Source organism: Dermacentor silvarum, chromosome 1 (genome assembly GCF_013339745.2).
Source record: "Dermacentor silvarum isolate Dsil-2018 chromosome 1, BIME_Dsil_1.4, whole genome shotgun sequence".
NCBI classification, from domain to species: Eukaryota; Metazoa; Arthropoda; class Arachnida; order Ixodida; family Ixodidae; genus Dermacentor; species Dermacentor silvarum.
Genome location: NC_051154.1, coordinates 307,262,218 through 307,284,902, shown reverse-complemented (window position 1 = coordinate 307,284,902; position 22,685 = coordinate 307,262,218). Strand labels below are relative to the sequence as shown.

The 22,685-nt window shown below is 46.0% G+C and overlaps 1 protein-coding gene across 1 annotated transcript in view; it reads left to right on the top strand.

The window, feature by feature from the left end:
- Window positions 1-4,754, top strand: part of LOC119453100 (PCNA-associated factor-like) — a 38,501-nt gene extending 33,747 nt beyond the window's left edge. The window contains exon 3 of the mRNA XM_049660409.1: window positions 4,464-4,754. Within this exon, the coding sequence (XP_049516366.1) occupies window positions 4,464-4,639 (176 nt within the window). The 3' untranslated portion in view covers window positions 4,640-4,754. The remainder of the gene's footprint in view (window positions 1-4,463) is intronic.
- Window positions 4,755-22,685: the final 17,931 nt, after the last annotated feature.

The following is a 22,685-nucleotide window of genomic DNA, read 5'->3' as shown; positions in this document are numbered from 1 at the left end:
GGGCTTCATCACGAGAACCCTGCACCTCGATAGTACGCACAGAACCTGTGCCAATTAGGTCAACGAGCGCGCTTCGCGTGGCCACGACATCGGATCCGATTTTGACGGCACTTCTTCCGAGGAAAAAAACAAACAAAACGTAAACCGTTCTATAAGACGCACCGGCGAAAAATTGTGAAAAAAAAACGCGTCTTATACACCGGAAAATACGGTATGCTGAATGTTTTGGAAATATTTGATGAAGCAACCCAGCTGATATGTACTGCAGAAGCCTGAGCAGCTGTTGTGAGTGTTCGTTGTGATAACTTTTAATATTGCGGACTTGAGAAATGGTCAAGACATCTTTTACAAAATTGCAATATATACAATTTGTATATATTGCAATTTACAATATATACAATATATACAATGCATACAATATATACAATGTATATACAATATATACAATATTTGTTATTATATAATGGATGTGTAGCAAGACTACACTGAATGGTTTGGAAATGTTCGGTAAACTTGGCCAGTTAATACTTGAGATGTCAGAGTAGCTGTTGGGAGCATTCATTGTGTTTTGTGAACTTTTTTTGGTATTGTGAACTTGCAAAGTGATCAAGGCTAGACGTTATTTCCATCATTGGGATATACATTTATTTTTTTATTTTAGTGCAACAACCCTATGCTGAATGTTTTGAATAATTTTGGAGAACTTTACCCAGCCTGTACTGGAGAAATCTCAGCCGCTGTTGTAGGCATTCATTTTGTGTTGTGATCTCGAGAAGTTATCAAGGCTAGACATTTTTATTATACAGTGGAATCTCTATGATACGATCACGGCTAATACGAATTTCCGGATGATACGAATTTTTTCTGAGGTCCCGGCCGAGCCCCATTACTTTGCAACGTGCTAGAGAACGGTTGTTACGAATCGATTTTCGACCCGCGTCGGTTGATACGAATAAACGCCGCCCCACCGACGGCCGCGAAAGTGAACAGCAAGAAATCACGCGCGTTTTCCCTTGCTCTTTTGGTGCGGAGGCGCGGACGCGGCGCCGGATAGCGCGGAAGCCGCAGCTGGCCGCGAAGAGTTTGAAGCGGCGGCACTTTTGTTGCTTTTGTGCTTTTCCTTTTGTCTCTTCGCTCGCTGCGGCGGCCGCCACAGCAAGCGAAGGCTCGTGCGGTCTATCGCTTCAACGGAAACTGAGCGGCGTAAGCACGGCGCATACAAAGGTCAGAGCCGTGTGGAGATCGCTTTCAAGATACGGTGCGTGCGACAACACCGACAGCCGGCACAGGCGCAAAGTAGAAGAACGCATTTGTAGGCAGAGTAAAAGCCCCCTTCCTCCCGCGCTACCTTCCCGCTTTGCTCCTTTCGCGTGGGAGATTGCGTCGCCAGTTACCCTTGCGCTCGGTTGCAATATACGCATTTGGTGACGTAGCACAGCGTCGACACGCCCCCCTCCCTCCCTTACCCCCACGGCCTCTCGCGCCACGGAAGTCGCGTTTCCTCTCCGCTGTGCGTTCGCTCTCCGTGAAGGCGCGCATCCCCCGCGCGCTTTACTGGCACATACGGCGCACAGCGACAATTTTATCGCCCTCGGACTCATGCTCCACGTCTCATGCTTCTCCTCCGCATCGCCCTCGTTGATCTCCTCTCCCATCGGTGGGCGTTCTCGTTGAGAAGCGTGCTCGCTACCGCCCTTGTCGGCAAGATTTTACCGCGGAAGCCGCATTATAACCGGTATTTCGTCTCACGCGGCTGCACTGTAAGCGGTATGCGTATACATGGAGTTCTATGGGAGGGTAAACGGGAGTCGGAAAAGGCCGCATTGTAGCCAGCTCTTCACTATAAACGGTTACGTTATAAGTGATCTATACTGTAAATGCTTTTTACGTGCATGTGCCTGAGTGAGTTCACCTCTGATTCTTTAATTTAGCTAGTTTTAATTGTGTTTCGATGATACGAATTTCGGCTAATACGAATATTTTTCGTGACACGGTGAGATTCGTATCATCGAGGTTCCGCTGTAATTGTGATATACATTTATTTATTGCAAGTGCAATAAAACTATTTATTTTTGGAAATGTTAGGGTAAAGAAATCCTACTTTGGATGCCGCTTTGAGTCCTTGAAAAACCTGCGACAGGTCCTGGAAAGTCCTGGAATATCCTTGAATTTTTGCCTTGGAAACCTGTATGAACCCTGTTTAATGTTGGTAATAGTTGCATGAGCATTGATGAAATACAGGTGCGCTCCTTACGTTTATGTGGCGCGGTTTCTGCCTGTGGTCTCCCATATCCAGTGGCCATGTTATAAAAGAATACTTTTCCTTCGATTCTATTCGTTCATCACCCGTGACAGCGAGTGGCCGGTAACGGAAACTTGGTGTCATGCAAACGAGCGATGGCAGGCCAAAAAGAACGAAAATTTCAAATCGTTACATAATACAGCCCCGGCTCACTGGTCGAGATTTTCGGTCATTTCAGCAGGTTACGTGGCACTTTTTATTTCTGCCCAGCGGGAATAAAATCATGGGGCACCTCCAGAAAGGCCACACACAACTTTTAGTCGTATAATTGCTGCCAATCGTACCTCGTTGCCATTGAACTACATGCCTGCATCAAGACCATCCTCACCGTTATGGTGCCTGCACAAACCTGACATACGCCTCACCATCCCAGAAATTGTGAAGAAAGCTTACATGCCGTCATTTGCCCTGAAACAGGCCACATTAGGACTTCACAGTGGCCGCATACATGTTTATGTCGATGGCTCAGTCACACCTACAAGTTCAGCAGCCGCAGTGATGATACCAGCAAGATCCGTCAAGATACAGCTAAAGACGTCACATGTCTCATCAACGACAGCGGCTGAACTGGTAGCCCTCTGTGCGGCTCATTTCATTTTGGAGGAACCACCCCATCCATGGTCAATCTTGTGTGACTCCAAGGCAGCCCTCCAGAGTTTACTCTCAGTACTGCGCCATGGATCACATGAGCAGCTCGTCGCAGAGATCAGACAAGTACACCATCGCATAGTTGATGAAGGGCATGATATATCAGTGGTTGCCTAGTCACTGTGGCATACATGGCAATGATCGAGCGGACGCAGCGGCCTGATATGCCCATGACGGTGTCAACAGCGTTGCCATTCCTCTTTCGAGAGCCAACGCAGCGAAAAAACGTTCTGCGCTTGCGCGTGAGCTAACATTGATGCAGTGGAATTTATCTGATTTCACAAATGCACGCCTTCATGCCCTGGACCCTAATTTACAGCTCCGTATTCCGTTCAACCTTCCACGACAGGACTGCACGCTTATAGTCCGTCTATGGCTTGGAGTAGCATTTTCAAATGCAAACTCCTTTCTTATCGGAATGGCCAATAGCCCACTTTGTGAATTCTGCGGGTGCAACGAAACAATCGCACACCTTCTTTGTGAGTGCCCTCGTTTCAACCCGCAGAGCAGCACTCTCAGCGATGATAGATCAACTGCACAACCGCCCAATAACAGAAAAGAACATCCTTCGAAACTGGCCTACACAAACAACGGCGCAAGCCGCCCCGAAGGCACTGCTGCGTTACTTAAGACACCGGACTCAGTGACAAATTGTGACTCTGCACTGTGTTACGTAAGATGGAACGTTGACACTATGCAACACGAGAACGCTTTCGCAGACTGCGTGACGGTGCCCACAGAAACAGTTCTGTTTTGTGTGTGATTTTCTTTTACTTCCTTCGTTTTTTTTTATTTTAACATATTTTTTCTCTCTCCTTTCGCATCCCTTTACCCCTCCCCCGGTACACGGTAGCCAAGCGGAGGTAACCTCTGGTTAGCCTCCCTGTCTTTCCTTTACCTTTTTTCTCTCTCTGTCCAACGGATCACTGCTTATGAGCGTTTCATCCCATTTAGTTCTAATAGCATTGCATTCGTGGGATACTTCACACTTTCCAGTCTGTCTCCAACAGTTTTCCCTCAAACTTGGGTAGTACATGGTTTAATAAGTCGCGTCATATATATTCAGTCTAACGCCTATATTCAACAGACGCGCCGACTTCGTGGCGGTGTGAATGGCACCGGTTACAGTATTACATAGTTGTAAACACCAAAGCCTATATGAAACAGCCCGATTGTGGAATTTGTTGCATCGCAGCCCTGTTCACTTCTCAGTAAAGTTGCCGTTGTACCACTTCGCATCTGAAAACTATAGACAGTGCCCTACATAATATTCAGTTACTTTTGCATTAAATGCTCTTTACCACTTTTGGAAAAGGTAATTTGGCAAGAATCTGCGCTGAATAGTGATCTTTTGGTTATCAGTGTGCACAGTGGCAGTTTAAAAATTTTGTTCAGCCACGTACATCTGCCTGACAAGGCTGTTGTTCACATCACAATCAACCTGTTCTTGCTCGCACAAGTAGGTGCTTTGAACAGCAATGCTTCACTAATGCAAATTTTGTCTAAATTTCAGATAAGTATGGCGGTGGCAACCCTTACTGCCCACGGCCAACTCCACCCTGGCAGAAAGAAATTTCAAGGTTCCTCGTGAAGACAAGTGCCTCCGAAGATGAGAATGGACAGCAGCCATCTGAAACAGCAACTAGTTCTGATGCATCTGACAGCAGCGCAAGTGGCAGCTCATTTTAGTAGTTGCTGCTCTCTTGTTTTGTCTTACCGACTGTTATCCTGCAAGTCATTTCACCATATGTGCTGTATGTATATGCTTTGCAACGTATTGTGAATAAAGAACACTAGAGGCATCTGCAACATTCTACATGCTTTCAGTTTATTCTCTTACCACTCACACAAAGCATAAACGGCCTGGAGTGACTGAAGTTCACTAAACTATTCTCATAAGAGAAGGATGGGAGGGGGAGGGAATGCATTTCACTTAAAATTTAAATGAAATAGAAAATCTTGTTCAGAATGCAAAAAGAAACAAGCTTTCTGCCACACACTGATTATCACAACAGCTTGCATTTGTGTGTATGTATACAAAGTTCAACTTCAGTGCAAGGCTGTCTGTGTAGCATAATTGATGCAGACCATTGAGAAGGGGTTTCAGAAAAACTTTTTTTGATCTGGCTTCCATCTCGCATGAACTTCTCATGCCCAAGCAAACTTTCCCTTCCATTACATCTTTGGCTTGCATTTCTATTACCTCCCTTGTAGATCACACTGACTCGGACTAATTTCATGTCATCAGAAAAGAACCAGAGGTCAGCATGGCGTTACAAATATGCGCCAGGGGACAGGCGATAATATCGGCGATTTGCTTAACTGGCCTTGTCATTATGTTGTCTACGCTAGGGGTGCATTTGAGTTTGAGAATGTATAATATTAAACATTTCATTTTGAAATAATAAAAACTCGTTACAATCGAGTAAATACGGTACACAGGCCAAAATTTACGCAAGTAAGCTTCTCTATGGTGCCACCACGCCTCTTACTTTAGTGCACTATGGAAAGTAGTTTCCCACCGCAGGTTATAACAACTATTCCGTCATTTCTTTACAGAGTGATTGCATATAAATGTACAGTGCTCACGGATTGAAACGCGACAATTTAGGCTTAACCAATGCGCATACTTTTGTTTCTACCATCGGTAGTTTGTGTGACATCGGCACAATCCCGACTCGTACGCTTACATCAGAGTCCGCGTCCTCTTTCGTGACCTGAGGTTCCATTCTGGACACGCATGGCCATAGAGTTTCTAAATAAATACCCTAGAGGGAAAAGTGGCGCTAGTGTCTACGGGGGCTCTCCTGAACGTCGCCTCAACTTACATGGGAATGATGGGAAGTACAGGCTTCGGATTGACTTCTGTCTTGAAACTGGTGGCGTTTGCTTGCGGCGCAGTAAAAGAAGCTGTATTAAAACATTTTCGTGCAAGATTTAATTTTATTTATGTTGTGTTTTATATAATGCACAATACATTGTATAAAGTTTGTATGACTTTGAGAGTGAAGCACGGTTTACCACCAGGGTATGCATCGTTCTGCAATTCTGTTCCTGATTTAGCGCCATTGAATAATTATTTATTTAGTTTCACAACAGCAATAACAACCGTGCATGTGCTTATATAAAAAATACTCATCAAATATTTATCGAAATAAAAATTTTGTATTATGAGAAAATTGTTGCGCCTTTGAGAGAAATGCTACAAGTGTCGTCTGCTACGAGGCCTGCTCACTGCGAACGCGGGAAAAGTGAACTTTTTTCGCAGACGCTAAGCACTTGCGAACTCTCTCGCTCTTTCGAAAGGCTGCATCGGCTGTCACGATTGCTGAACGTCTTCGAGTACTTTTAAACACATCTGCTGCAGTGCTAGCTGGGACGTTTGTGGCCTCTTATGAGCATGCTTCACTATATTGCGACCAGGTCACGAGCTGCGGCGAGCGCAAGCCAGTATTCAGGCAAGGGGAGAAGAAGAAGAGGTTTTTCGTTTTTGGGGTCAGCCATTTTCCTGGCTAGTGCTCGTCTCTGCCGGTGCAGTACTTCTTGCTCTGAAGGCCTTCTGTTGCACCTGACAAACTGGTGGAGGTGCGGGGTAGTCCCAGCAAATGTCCTACATGCCTCCTGGTAGCCCTGTGCCTACAGTGACAACACCTGTTCACCGGGCCAGCCGAAGAGTCCGAGGATTGCCCCCTGAGCTTGGACCTCTTCCCGAGACTACGTCAGCGACGCACCAAAGCGGTATGGAAGGCACTACTACTGCTGCTCACTATAAGCTACAGAAAGTGCCAAAAGTCTTCCATGGTTCCATCCTTGAGGACGTCGAAGACTGGTTGGCTCAGTTCGAACGCGTCGCTGATTTCAATGGGTGGACCGATGCGAACAAGCTGAAGAATGTGTACTTTAGCCTGGAGGATGGCGCTCGCACCTGGTACGAGAACCGCGAACCCTTCTCGTTGTGGAGCGACTTTTGTCGTCATCTGCGGGCAAGTTACGCCAATGCTGATCGCTGTAAACGCGCCGAGTGGGCCATTCAGTTGTGCATCCAAATGCCCAACGAAAGTGTGATGATGTACGTTGAGGACATGACGCGCCTCTTTCGTCGAGCTGACCCGGACATGGCAGAAGATGGGAAGCTCCGCCACTTAATGCGAGGGGTTAAGGAGCAGCTTTTCGCTGGCCTTGTTCGGAGTCCCCCGACGACTGTGGCCGAGTTCTTAACGGAAGCCACGACAATGGAAAAAGTGCTTCAGCAGTGGTCAGCAGTGTACGACTGGCAAATCAGCGTCGCATCATCGATGGATCAGATGGGATCTGCCGGAGGTAGCATCAACATCGACTCCCCCTGTGACCTCATCGATCAGTGGTACGCGACGAGCTGCAAAGAATTCACTGCCCGCCTCAACCTACTGCGGGATCCATATCCAGCCTCATCAGGAACGAGGTGCAGCATGCTCTGCAAGTCCCGCTTTCCAGGGAGGTCACACCACCTGTGCCGAAGGAGCTTCGGCGCGCATCATACGCGGAAGCTACGAGCCGGTATATTCCTGCTTCTCCGCGCTTAATGCGCCCCACGCCTCACGATACACTTCCATCAGTGCAACCGATCCAGCACTTGGAGAACCGCCAACCGCTTCAAAGAAAATCGGACGTCTGGCGCATACCGGATAGGCGACCGCTGTGCTATCACTGTGGCGAAGCCGGACATGTATACCGTGAATGCCCGTATCGCCGCCTTGGACTTCAGGGTTTTGCCGTCGACTCTCCAAGGCCAAGATTAGGCGAAACACCAAGAGCCATTGAGGAATACCTGTCTCAACAGCGCATGCCACTGCCCTTGCGACGGCAGTCACGGTCACCGTCGCCGAGACGATTTCCCCCAAATTCCCGGAGCTCCCCAGTGGCAGCGCAGGGGTGTTCGCCAAGCCCTAGCGGGAAAACTAAAGACAGCGACCTTCGGGAGCGAGGCCGCTGATCATCGACGCGAGCAAGGCCTCCCAGCGACGCGACCAGGTACCGGCAGTGATTCGACAACAACAACTGAACTCGGAAGCCGACTGTCTTTGGATATACCTGTGGTGCTCGACGGTCACCATGAAGTCAGTGCGTTATTGGACACAGGGGCTGATTACTCGATCGTGAGCCGGAAACTAGCGATACACCTGAAGAAAGTAGTTACGCCTTGGTACGGAACACAAATTCGTACTGCCGGCGGACATGTAGTCACCCCACTTGGTATATGCACACTCCGAGTTAGCATTCGTGGACGTACGTTTCTCTCCAGTTGCCTTGTACTTCGCGAATGTTCCCGAGACATCATCCTGGGAATCGACTTTCTACGGGAATACGGCGCTATTATCGACCTGCAGGAGCGCACCGTGACCTTCTCGACAGAGAGAGCAGCAGACAAAACCTAATACAGCCATCTCAGCACGTTTCGCGTTTATGCCAACAACGTCACGTTACCCCCGCGTTCGAGTGTCCTCATTGATGTGTGTGACAAGTTACGGGACGGTGAGGCAGTCGCTGAAGGCAACATGTCGCTCTTGCTCACACTAGGTCTCTGCGCCGCTCGCAGCCTCGTCACGCTTCGTGACAGATGTTCTACGCTGCTTGTGACGAATTTTAGTAATGAGTACCGTCACCTTTTTCGTCGCACTGCCATCGCTCTCGCCTACCCCATAACAGAGATTGCTGAATGTTTTACGTCGGCATCACTGGACAATGCTCTCCAATCGACACCGGGGGCTGCGACGGCATTACTAGGCAAAGTAGACATTAATTCGACTCTACCGGAGGAACAACAAATAGCGCTGCACGAATTGCTGCTTCAATTCCAAGAATGTTTTGCCTCGTCCTCTAAGGTGCGTCAGACGCCGATCACGAAACACTGAATCATTACGTATACCGATGTCTTGCCCATAAAACAACAGCCTTACCGAGTTTCGGCCAAAGAATGGGACGCGATACATACGCAAGTCGAAGAGATGCTTCAAGACGATGTTATACAGCCTTCCAAAAGTCCCTGGTCATCGCTGGTCGTCCTCGTGTAGAAGAAGGACGGAACGCTACGTTTCTGCGTTGACTACAGGCAGCTAAACAGCGTGACTAAAAAAGACGTTTATCCACTGCCCCGCATCGCTGATTCACTCGACAGACTGCGACGCGCCAAGTATTTTTCATCTATAGACTTGAAAAACGGATACTGGCAGATTGAAGTTGATGAACGAGATCGCGAGAAAACTGCCTTTGTTACACCGGATGGCCTGTATGAATTCAAAGTGCTCCCTTTCGGCTTGTGTTCTGCACCTGCGACATTCCAAAGAATGATGGACACTGTTCTCAACGGCTTGAAGTGGCATACTTGCCTCGTTTATCTTGATGACCTCGTCGTATTTTCGGCGACCTTTGAGGAACACCTGAATCGTCTGAAGACTGTGCTGGATGCTCTCCGCGCCGCTAACCTCACGCTGAAGCCAGAGAAATGCCACTTCAGTTATAAAGAACTTAAGTTTCTCGGCCATGTTGTGAGCGTGGATGGCGTTCGGCCTGACCCTGACAAGACCACCGCCTTAGCCTCGTTTCCTGTTCCCCGTGACAAGAAAGCGGTCCATCGTTTTCTGGGGCTCTGCGCATACTATCGCCACTTCATCGCCAATTTTTCTAGGATTGCCGAACTTCTGACTCGCCTCACACGAGAAGATGTACCATTTGTCTGGAATGAAGAGCAGGACGCGGCTTTCACCGAGCTACGGGAGCGTTTGCAGACACCACCAGTTCTTGCTCACTTTGACCAGGACGCTGATACTGAAGTCCATACCGACGCCAGCAACGTAGGTCTTGGCGCCATCCTGGTCCAACACCAAGAGGGAACAGAGCGCGTGATAGCTTACGCCAGCCGTACTCTTTCACGCGCAGAAGCAAACTATTCCACTTCAGAGAAAGAGTGCATTGCAGTGGTATGGGTGACCATGAAGTTTCGGCCTTGCATCTACAGTCGCCCCTTCAAACTAGTGACCGACCACCAGTGGCACACCGACGAGAGGGGGGGGGGATTCGGGGGTTGGAACCCCCCCCCCCTGAGGCCGACTTAACCCCCCCTTTTGTTTAACCCCTTTTCTTTCCTTACGCATTTGAGTACTGCAACTAAGATGTAAGACGCACAATCGTCTGCACACTCGCAAAAAGCGCATTTTTTAAACAATTTCCCGTGAAGAAATCGAAATTAGTGCTGTTTAGATGGTATTGGCAAACTGTCAACCCCCCCCCTGGCATAGATCCTGGGTGCACTACTGCCGACCACCATTCATTGTGCTGGTTGACCAATATACGAGACCCCACTGGATGACTCGCACGATGGAGCACGCCGCTACAATCTTCGCCATCGCCAAGTGGAATACCACCTGGGCGATCAAGTTTGGGTGTGGACGCCGGTGCGCTGCCAGGGGTTGTCCGAGAAACTGCTCAGTCGCTACTTTGGACCTTACAAAGTGCTGCGTCGCGTTAGGGACGTGAACTACGAGGTTCTCCCGCATAGTGCCATATCGCCCCAGCGTCGAAGGCACCACTCGGAGATTGTGCACGTACGACTCAAACCTTATTTCGCACGATAGTGCGACAGCGTCTCAACTTTATGACGTACTTTATTTTTCTCTCCCTCACCCTCCACTTGTGCATAATTTATGTTCGTTCCCTCTTTTTTCTTTCCCTCTACCTACGTCAACTAGCGCTAGCATTGGGACGATGCCCGTTTTTTCACAGGGGGAAAATGCCAACAGGTCACGAGCTGCAGCGAGCGCGAGCCAGTATTCACGCAAAGGGAGAAGAAGAAGAGGTTTTTTGTTTTTGGGGTCAGCCATCTTCCTGGCTAGTGCTCGTCTCTGCCGGTGCAGTACTTCTTGCTCTGAAGGCCTTCTGTTGCACGTGACTATATTTTATGCTGACGTACCGCTTTTTCTGAAGCGCGCGCCAGCAGCTGTTATGTCGTGGCTTTGCACTTACCCGTTTCGCAACAGCAGACTACAGCCAGGAAGCATCAACCTTTCCTACCACAAGTAAGTTTGTGTTCTCAAATGTCCTGAAACAACTACCTCAATGAGCACATAAACGAGTAATGTGTAATGAAGCCCTCAATCAAATTTGATTGTCAAGTCAGTAAAAGAGCAACTATGTAGCAAACAAAATGCTTTATGCAAGCAGTCAGCAGTGTTTCCATTGCACTCGGCATCATCAGCAGAAAAAAATTACTGGCAGCTTATTAAAACACCAAGCATATGTCTGCAGCTACACTTAACAGCTTTAAGGCTAGCAGCATGTACAAGAAGCCAAACTGCTGTAGCAAAGCAGAAAGTTGCATCTACGTACTGACCACACAAAGAGCGACGGAACGAAAGTTGTTAGGTGCAATGGTAAGAGTCGGGAAGAGAGCAGTGTGGATCAGAGAGAAAATGGGGAAAGCCGATATTCCGTTTGATATTAAGAGAGAGAAAAAAAGGAACTGGGCAGGCCATGTAATGCATAGGGCATATAACTGTTGGACTATTAGAGTTACCGAATGGGGTGCCAAGCGAAGGGAAGCGCAGTCGAGGTCGGCAGAAAATTTGGTGAGGTGATGAAATTAGGAAATTTGCGTGCGCAAGTTGGAATCAGCTAGTGCAAGACTGGGTTAATTGGAAATCACTAGGAGAGGCCCTCGTCCTGCACTGTACATATAAATAGGCTAGTGGTGATGATGACGACTGACCACTTTCTACACTTCTTGTGTTGCATAAACAGGTTTCCATTTGACAATCCCATCCTCCTGCAAAAATGGCTTCAAGCCATGGGTCTGAGAGGGTTTGCTCCAACCAGACGTCACGCTCTGTGCTCTGCCCACTTCGAGCAATCAAACTTTTGGGGTGGTCTACAACGACGCCGACTGTGTGAAGGGGCAGTGCCGACTTGGTTTCAACCAAGCAGTGACAACACAAGGGTAGAAGTATGTGTGTTTATTTCATTTCAACTTTCAATTTATTTTCACTGTATACCAGGGAAGAGAAAGGTGTAGCAGATCCCAAAACGTCAGTCTCCCTCAGGTCCTAAAGAAACATGGAAAGAAATTCACAAAGATTATTAGCAGCAGCGAAGAGCAAAACTGACAAGAAAGAGTAAAATTTATGAATATATGTTGCACAATATAAATGTTCTAGCAAAACATGGCAGTCCCCTCGAGTTCAAAGTAACGATTTCACATTATGTTTTTGTCTCGAACTCACTATGTTCATGCGAATGAACTTATCAGGGAAGAAACTGCCTGATGGGATCAAGAATACTGAAGAGTACTGACACAATTTTTGTCCCCTTTTCTTTCTTTGTATGTCTATTCCAATCTAATAACCAAGGTATAAAGCTTCAACCCCTCAGGCACACAACCAAAAATTATAGGTTCCTTTGACTTGAACACTTGCAAACACATGCCAAATGACATGTGTCTTCATACGACTGGTAACTTCACAGGAACAGCATGTGTAACCTTGTGGGATGTGAAGCTAGTGATGCGTGTGCCAATCACCAGATGAAGCATACACTGAGGCCGCACTGCCAAATTACCCCATCCCAGCCATCTCACATGAACCATATTCATGTTCTGAAGAAAGTGAGGGGGATGCCTTAGGTTGCAAGAGAAGTGATGGCACAGAAGCGTATATTGCTGGCTCACTGCATACATGCTGCTCCGCAGGACGAGAAGGCTGGGCTAACTTCAAAGGGCAGAGATCCTGTAATTCCTGTGATGTCACTTTTGGCGCATACTGCTCTTGGGATGTTTTGAAACATTTGTAGAAAAGGCAGATATAAATCATTCTTGTGCACAGTATGAGTTGAAGTTTCGTATCACGATTACTGGGTCAAATGGCATCTGACTTTTAAAAAAGTTATTTTTATAACATAATATTAGGTGAGCACTAAATTTAGCTAAGAACTATTTATAGTTGGGGAATTCAAATACAAGGACTGTTAAGAAAAGGCCTCTGGCTAATATATACAACCAGGGGCCGTATTCTGAAACGTTCCACTTCGGCGATAGTTCGCCTTTCACCCTCAGGCACGTGCTGATTGGCTGGTTGAGCAAAATTGAATGAGGTCAGGCTCAACAAGCCAATCACCTCATCCAATTTTACTGAAACAGCCAATGAGCGAGAGCCTGAAGGTGAAAGGTGAACTATCACTGAAGTGCAACGTTTCAAAATGCGTCCCCAGAAAAGCATTTCCTTAAGGAAGAGCTAGGGCTAAGTATCATACTAATATAGTATGCAACTACAAACACAAACACGTAAATAGGAGCATTTGTAAAGCACATTGTAAAATTGTAAGTTGTAAAACAACATATTGAAGGCTTATTTGTTGAACTCATTAATCTGTAGTGTTGTGAGCTCATTAAAACAATGAAACATTAGCTTCAGTATTGTAGAAAATCCTAATTTGTATGGCCGATTTTATAGGTGCTGCAATAAGACTTCTACACATCACAGAAAAACAAAATTATAATTAATACAAAATTGTAATTGCCTACAGTGACCAATTACTGCCCTACAAAAACATTAAGTAACTACAGAAACTAATACATCTTACTTTACCAATATTTTCCTCCAAAAATACACTAAAAAGAACAAGCTGGCCTCGCTGTTTCAGTGCGTCCACTGAAACCCTTCACACGCGGATGATCTTCAGTAACACAATCTGTTATATTGCTATACTACACTACACTATTGTTATATGCTTTTTAAAATTGTCTTTTGTCTTCTACCCTCGGATTTCTTGTGAAGGCATCAGCAGTAACACTTGAAGCTCACTCGATGTGTTCACTGGAAGGATGGGCAGCGTTGTAATCAACTAACACGTTGTGCACAAGATTTTGGTTGCTCAATGCTGTGTTGCTCGCATCTAGGTCTTCTATGAAGTGTACACTATGACATAGTAGCCGGGCCTCAAATAAGGTGCTCCCGGTAGGGCTGGTGAAAAACTGAAAAACTGTGTATAGGCGATTCCCGGAATAAACATTAGACGTAGACAATTGTATGGCTCTCGAGCCATAGAATTGCTGTTTGAATTAGTGAGGCAACATTTGGTGGACCTCCTTCCAGCACCCTTCACTCCGTAGCCATATAGACTTGAATGACTAATTTGAACGGACACCAGGAAATCTTTAGGTTGCTTGAAAAGGTGGCCAAATATCTAATTTAAAATAAAGTCGCACAATGTTTAGCTCTAAAAATACTGCTTGTAGATTACAATTGCAAATATAGATGTATATTGTTACGGATGAGGCGTGTTTATTTACAGGTGATGGATGAGAGTCTAGGAAAACAGTTACAATATTATCAGACATACAGAAACATGGGCGTTCAATGGACAAAAAAACTTTCATTTATGTCACAGAAGTCTATACAGTTAACTGAGCAAAGAATATTTGAGCAGCAGTTTTTAACACCTCAGAGTCACACCTAAGAGACAGAGAATGCTATTATAAAGTACTTGTTATAGTTTGTTTTGAAACTAGTGTAACTGGTTACATGTGACTAGGTTACTGAAAAATGTCTCTGAGATATAGCGAGCATTACTAAGCAAACAGAATAGTTATTGAATTACAAAACCACCAGAAAATAGAATTTATTATGAGCAATTGGTTATGTACAAGTCTGGCTACAATGGGGCTAAATGCACATGGTGAGTGCTATCCTTTCAGGAGATGCCGTAATTAAAAGGAGTGTGAGTGAACCCATAACAATGCAATAGAAGGATTTTAAAATAAATGCACAAGCCATGCAGTCTGCTGATTTCATCAGTAAGGCTATTATTTTACTAACGTTCAACTCTCCATAAAGGTCAGAGGTGTAATGACAAACATTGTCTTTCAGCTCGTGCAGGTGCTACCAGTCGACAACACTGCTGCTGAAGAGGCCCCAACACTAGTGCCTGCAACGACGCTCAGACACCAAGCGAGCATGCAGAGGTGAGCATGAAATGTAAGGAAGGTGACGAGTGAGCTGATGCGAAATCTATGCTGATGCAGGTGCAAGGCATTCCATCAGAAGGCTGCAGGCAGGCTAGGGATGAGCTAGGTACAAGTGAAGACTGTGCATCCCCCCAGGGGTATCCGAATCGACCGACTGTCAAAACCCTTCACCACCTGGACCACACATACTCTTCAAAAGAAAGCCCTAGAAGCAAGGTAAAGTGGCTGGAAAGGTCCCTCAAGGAAGCCAGAAAAAGAATAAAAGTGCTTGAAGCAAAAACAAGCCGACACAGTGAGCGAAGCCGTACCCTGCCGAACATGATTGATGAAATGAGGAGCAAGTCACTGATTACAGAAGAGGCACAGACAAAACTGGAACAATTTGGAAACCTGCCAGTCGAAATACTTAATAATTGGCGCAAAAATGCCACAGAGCAGCCTCGAGGCAGGAGGTACAGTATATAAATGAAAAAAATTGCCACGACACTACATTATTACTCCCCTCGAGCATATGACTATGAAAGTTCTTTGTTTGCCATGCCTAGCGTGCAATCTATACGGTAGTGGCTCAGAGTTGTTGGAGGCTGGCCTGGCTTCACAGCTGAGGTGTTAACAGCACTCAAAGAGCAGCACAAAAACGACACACCATGAGAGCGCCTGTGCTCCATCCTTCTTGATGGAATGAGCATCAAGAAGACATGCGAACTGGACCTTTCAAGTGGGCGACTGATACGGTTTGTAGATGTAGGAAACGGTCAGGAACCTCACGATGCAGACAACATCCCCCTTGCTACAGAGGCACTTGTATTCATGGTGGTAGGGTTGGCAGCGCCATGGAAGATGCCCTTCGGATATTTCCTGAACGCTGGACTTTCAGGAGAAGTTATAAAAAACTTGCTCCTCGAAGCCGTCCACTGCATACAAGAATGTGGACTCAAGGTGACTGCAATTTTGTGTGACTGCCTTATGGCCAACGTGGCAATGGTGAAGCTTCTTTGGTGCCGCGTGCATGAGTTCACATTTGAAAACCTAAGGACATCATTCCCAAACCCACAGGATGAACAAGAAGAAATCTTCGTAATGTTTGACGCATGCCATGCACTCAAACTACTGCAGAACCTTTTGGGTGACAAGAACATTCTTTTGAGTGAAACATATGGGGTAAGTGTTACATTTCATGAATAATAATAACGCTTATGGGCCATAATGTGACAGTGCTACTGTAATAGAGGAATTAAAGGCATGGAAGCGCATAGGCATCTCATTTAAAAGCAAACAGGTTAGCTATGAATTGAACACAAAATGGATGTAGAATTCTTACACCTCATGATCAGGACCATCAGCAAATTGTCCTATGCTAAAGCTTTAAGCATCTTGTACAAAAGCAGCCTATTTTAGACGCGAAGCAACTTATGGCGGGCGCTTTGTCTGTCCCTTCCGTGGCGTCCCACACCCCCACAGCGCATGCGCGTCCCCTCCCCCTCTCTCTCCTCTCCTACGCTCCCCCTTTCTCTCCTCTAGAAATCCGGAGCGGCGTGCACGACAGGTGGTGTGACAGCTGCATGCTCCGCTGGGGGCGCCACGGTAGTTCTGCGGTATGAAAATTATGGAGCGCGCGCGCCTCATTCTCTCTCCTGTGCAGCGCCGCGATGAGCGCTCGGGCCACTGCTGCGAAACCATCTCACGCTTAAGCTATCTCCCCACTGCTTTGCATCCACACATGGTTCCCTTTAGCGGGAGATGGAGTAATTCTTTTCCGATCGACACATTTGAAATAATAACTCTCCCATGTGCAAAGAAGTAAGTCCTTTCATTTCAGCTGGAAATTAAACAAGCAGACAGTACTTGTACAAGAACTCATAATGTGGGATTAGCAAAATACCGTACGCACTCGGGTAAGGGCTGCACTCTGAACTTGTCAGCGAAAAATTTCGAGAAAAATTTTCCAACAAAGATGTAATCACGTTTGGTACCCTTCTTCTTCTTCTTTCTGGGGTTTTACGTGCCAAAACCAGTTCTGATTATGAGGCACGCCGTAGTGGAGGGCTCCGGATTAATTTTGACCACCTGAGGTTCTTTAACGTGCGCTACAACGCAAGCACACGGGCATTTCTGCATTTCGCCTCCATCGTAATGCGGCCGGCGCGGCCGGGATTCGATCCCGCGACCTCGGGCTCAGCAGCGCAACGCCTTAGCTGACTGAGCCACCCCGGTACCCGATATCGTGCACGTGCATCGGTGAATTTTTTTCGTCCTGCGTACTTGCACGTGCTGCTACTACATGGCGAGGGCCAGGGTGTGCACAAGTCGCTAGCTGCGCTGGCACCATTTTGACCAAAAGGTGCATTCCTGTGTAAGAGCCGCATCTCATCAAAATTGTGAAGGGAAAAAAATGCAGCCCTTACACAAGCATATACGGTACATATGTAACTAAAAGCTTGTTTAATTTAGGCAACGTGAGGCAAGAGCAACTTTCAGGCCAAACAACGCCCAATTAGGGCACACCAACTCAGTGAAAATCCTGAAGGTAAAATAATTTCCATGATATCTGTCCCCTCAAAGTGCAATGAAATACATACATAGCAGTGAAAGTTTGTTCTGCCCTGCAATGCATGAGGGAGGCTTTGCGGAAAACAAGTGAAATGTTAATGTCTCTTGTAGCACATTTTATTAAGGGAAGGATACTTTGAAGCTACAGGTAGTTTATGGATCTGTGCTGTTGACTGCATCACTACACTGCTTTAATTCTACAATCGCAGTGTGTACCCTAAAAGGATCAAACCAGAGTCAATTAATTTACATTAACTTTGACACTTATGCATTAACCTCGCCATTTGCCATGCATGTCATATATCCATCGCATCAAGTAGTCTATCCAGAGAGGTGGAACTTCACCATCCTCGAAACAAACCTTTCACGAAAGAAAATAAAAATAAAGGTATTACACCATGGTACACATAGGGGGCAAAAGATTGTCAGTAGTTATCATATCTTAGCTCATGTGCAGGCCTGAGGTGCTCCTTCATTTTATCAATATCAATCCATTTTAGCCTGTCTTTGTCTACATGATTCTGGCCCACAGCGACTACTACAACTCTGTAGTGTCGTGGCTGGGCAACTTAATTGTACCTTGTTTCCACACGTACTAATTGTGCTGTGTTTATGATGATGTTTATTGTCTTCCCAATGGCTTCTATTTTTTATTATTTGTTGTCAATGGGTTGTGGGATGTATTCCTCATAAATTAAGCCATTTCATGGTTCAAAACAATCCGCAATAAACAATAGAGGAATGCATTAAACTGTCCCAAGAACAAACAAACCTTGAACTTAAGTTTTATTTATGATAAATTTTTCATGCATACTGCCCAATGCAAAGAGTAGCAACGTTCACCTTTCATTTCCCCTCGCCCCAATCTAACACAGAATGTATCGAAAGAAATCGATACAAATGTCATTTTCCAGATAGGAACTCTTTCTTGGTGAGGTCCAGTGATGGGATGCTTATAGAGTACACTTATTAGCCGTTTTTTTTATACAAGACACTTCAAATATTTCTCTATCAACCAACCTCTGGATCTTCATACAACGATAGGACGCAACACATCAAGGAAAAATTACAGGTGAAAGGAAGGAAAGAGCGTCTAAGCAAGGTTCGGACATAGGAAGAGTTGAACCGAAGAAAGGGCCCGCTATAGAAGAAATATATCTTAATAAAACTTGTTGTTGGGCTCGTTGGTACATTCTTCATACAACGATAGGACGCAACACATCAAGGAAAAATTACAGGTGAAAGGAAAGAACCTATGGATCCTTCTGCGTGCACATGTGCTTTGAAACTGTGTAGTGCACGAGCACCTATTGCAATGGTCAGCTAGAGAGCCACCAGCCACTAAAGCATTGACAGCCGCTCTCTGTTTCCCTCATGCGGTCGTTAAAACACCGACCCGTTTTCAAACACCGAAACTGGTTAACCATGCTTCAAGGCTTGATTACTTCAACATAATTTTTTTGTTACAAACATTCTTTTCTACTGTTCCTTCTTTATATTCTGTTTACACACTTTGTTTTTTTTTCCATATGCTGTATCCTCCCCCCTACAAAATGCCATAACAGTGTTGCAAGCTTTTTAAGTAAATTAAAAATGAATAAATAATAAAAGGGGGCCTGAACCAACATTTTAGATCAGTGAATAAGCGCATATTACAAGCAGAGCATGGAACTGTGAGTACCTCTGTCACATTTACTAGTGCTATTGGCCCCGAGACCGACCTACAGGGGCGCTGCTAGCGCTGCTCGCGTGAGGTTGCGGCACAAACTCACACCTGTCGCCTGCTGCAGTTGCTGCAGCATTCGGGCTACTTCTGCTGTGTTTCCATTTGTGCGCTCTCGTTCTCTATGCTTGTATACTTATGACGATCATCTCAAATATATTTTTACAGCATCTTCGTTAGCGAAAATTTATTCGAAGTGCTTATTTCTTATACGTCAATATATTTCCCAAAGGCAACGCTACAGTGCCAGCCGAAGGAGGTCAGACCAGCCCATTGCTGGTTTTGCATGTGCGGATCTACACTTTGCTGCGGTATCTCATGTGAATAATAAAAGCATAAACAAAAGAAAATAGCACATAAGAATCCAGTTAGGATAACATACCTGCCGTGGTGCAACAAGCATGTCACAAACGCTGGCTGTGTATGACTTCTACAACATTTACCTTGATTTTAACCCGCTAGAACATGTTTGCTCACGACGAATAGTTCATGGTATAATTTCATTTTTTTTTGCATTGCTTCACACAAATGCTCGGCAGTAACACGAGGACTTAATTACTTCTTCCTGGGGTATTACGTGCCAAAACTAGTTCTGATTACGAGGCACACCGTAGTGGAGGCCTCCAGATTAATTTTCACCACCTGGGGTTCTTTAACGTGCACTACAATGCAAGCACACGGGCATGTCCACATTTCTCCTCCATCGGAATGTGGCTGCCGGTGCCGGGATTTGATCCCGTGACCTCATGTTCAGCAGCGCAACGCCTTATATGACTGAGCCGCCGCGGCGGTTTAACTAACCCTGCTTTTTAGATTATGCCTGCACCACTTGCTTTCTTAACTACTTCTTTAAGTTAGCCACATCTCCACCAGTTAATTATAGGTGCCGGTAATTTGAAGTAAAGCTAGTTGAGGCTCACAGCTGTTTGCGGCATACGCGAAGGAATGCACCAATATTTATTGCCCTTTCCGCTCTACACATTCAACTCACTTGAGGTATTTACTGGTACTTGAGGAACAGACATGACATATCTGTTTGGCGACCTGACCACAGACTGCTGGATCGACCCAAACTTTTGAGTGTAAGGCTGTAGGGCTGTAGAGGCTGTAGACCGTAAGGCTGTAGAGCAAGGAGCCGAAGCCTCATTCATTAGTAGTAGTATCAGTATATGGGACATATTGAAGATATCATTATTCCCCGGCGGAGGTAAAAAATCAAGTGAATTCATTTGAGGTTTGTGGTGTCTTCTTTATGAGGCGGGTATGCGAGGTTCTCCTTATGTACTGACGAAGCGAATAGTGCGCAATTTGTATATATTATTGCATATATTAAACAATGCAGGATCAAGACATGGTGAGGCAGAAGATGTTCAAATTTTCCTTTAAAGGGAGCCTAAGCTGCGCTGTAGTGCCTTGAGTATACCTTAGGCATTGCAACTGGCACTGTAAAGAACTACAGTGAAAGCTCGTTAATTCGCACCTCATTAATTCGAACTTTTGGGTTAATTCGAACTGATGGTCATGGTCCGGCCACAATATATAGGCGTCTATGGGTTAACCAACTCGTTAGTTCACGCGCGCATCGGCTCCTCTATCGATAATTCGAACTGCGCGCCGCTGCGTGGTGGTATTTTATACTGCCGCCGCAAGCTTTCAAGGCTCAACGATAGATGGCGCGAGCGCAGCGGCGTCACTGTCGTCATTGATTGCGCTCGCTCTTCGCATCGTGTGCCGCACATTCAGTCGCTAGGCCTCGTGTACGTCAGAGCTACGAAGTCGTTCGGTGCCGTGTCGGTACGATGTGACGCTGCTCACGGCCTTGCATATGTTGGTGCGGGCCTGGGATCAGGTCACGGCAACAACTGTTGCCAATTGCTTCCGCCACAGTGGCTTTTGTGTGACCAATGAGGGCACAGCTTGCGAGCCCGACGAGCGCGAGGCCGTGGTCATTCCTGCCGGATTGCGGGATGCGCTGGAGGACGTCATCTTCGACGACTACGTCGATGCAGATCGCTGTGCAGAGGTCTGCAGCACAATCACCGACGATGATATCATCGCGCAGGTGACTGGTGGAGAAGCGCCCGTCGTCGATGTAGGTGCGGATGACGAAGAGGATGATGCACCCACGCGGCCCTCAGCTTTGGAACTAATGGAGGCTATGCGTGTCGCGCGTCTATTCTTCAGCTTCGAGGAAGACGCAGAGGATGCTTTCTGCCACGTTCGCGCATTGGAAAACAAGGCTATGGCGATCGCATTCAAAGAAGAGAAACAGACAGTGATCACGGATTATTTTCGCAAGTAAATATTTTGAGTGATTTTCCAACAACCCGGTCTCAATTCCTGCTGTTTTTTCAATGAATTTCGTTAGTTCGAATTTCGGTTTAATTCGAACTCATTGGGCGTCCCCGCGAAATTCGAATTAACGAGCTTTTACTGTACTTCATCATGGCTTCAATTTGAAGTTGCAATAAAGTAATGAGTTTCGCGAACAATGCGTGCCTCGTCATAACAACAGTCAGTTGCTTCCATTGCGGGAGGTGGGAGGGCTGTGTCATATGTCGATAAAGACTCGTGAGGCCCTTTATGAAACATTTCAGCGCTTGCAATTGATTGGCCCTCTATCTTAGCCACGAAATTTTCTCTCAGGTGATTGCTGTTATGGTATTCGTGAAGTATGTATACATACTATACATGACGCGCTGTTGTGTTAACAGCCATGAGCAGCGTTTTCTAGATGCCTGTTTCAGAGAACAGTGAAATTAAGTAGTTGCAAACCTTTTCATACAATAAGCGCACGTAATTAAGTCTTCCTTCTAAGCAGTAATAAGGTGGCCACATTTGACTAGACTAATTTAACAGAGTAATAAGAACCATGATGATAGCTAATTCGCTGGGCAGTGTCCTTGTAACTAGGATTCGTAATGTTGACACCAAAACCAAGATATTTCTTCCATGTAAAATGCAATGTCTTTCATATCTAAGTACTAAGGGAATGTTAAGTGTTAAGTGGAGCATCGTACATAACTTCGTGTGTTGAATTTGCAGACATCCTTTTTACACAAAATTTATGGGCAGACGCGGCAGATTTATGCATTCCAAAACCAGTATATCCTTTTATCGCTACACATCTTGCGATATCCATGGCGCAAATTTTCACGACTCACACGGTGTCAAAGAAACTGCGGTTCAGGCGCAACAGCAGAAAGAAGCCGAAACATCCTTCAACAAATTTGGCTCGAGCCACCAATACCCCGAGCATGCACGTAGAAAACGAGCGTGCACGGCAGCTTAGTGAGCCAAAGTGAGCAGCGTCCTGGCCATGACGTAACTCGCGAGAGGGTGCCACTCCAACTTCTCGTCATTAATGCAATGAGTGGAGGTAACAAGCATAACATAAATATAGCTGCTTCTTGCTCTAAAAAAGGCTCCTTTTCACCATTTCTGAAACCAGCTAACTTGTATTCTAATGCCCT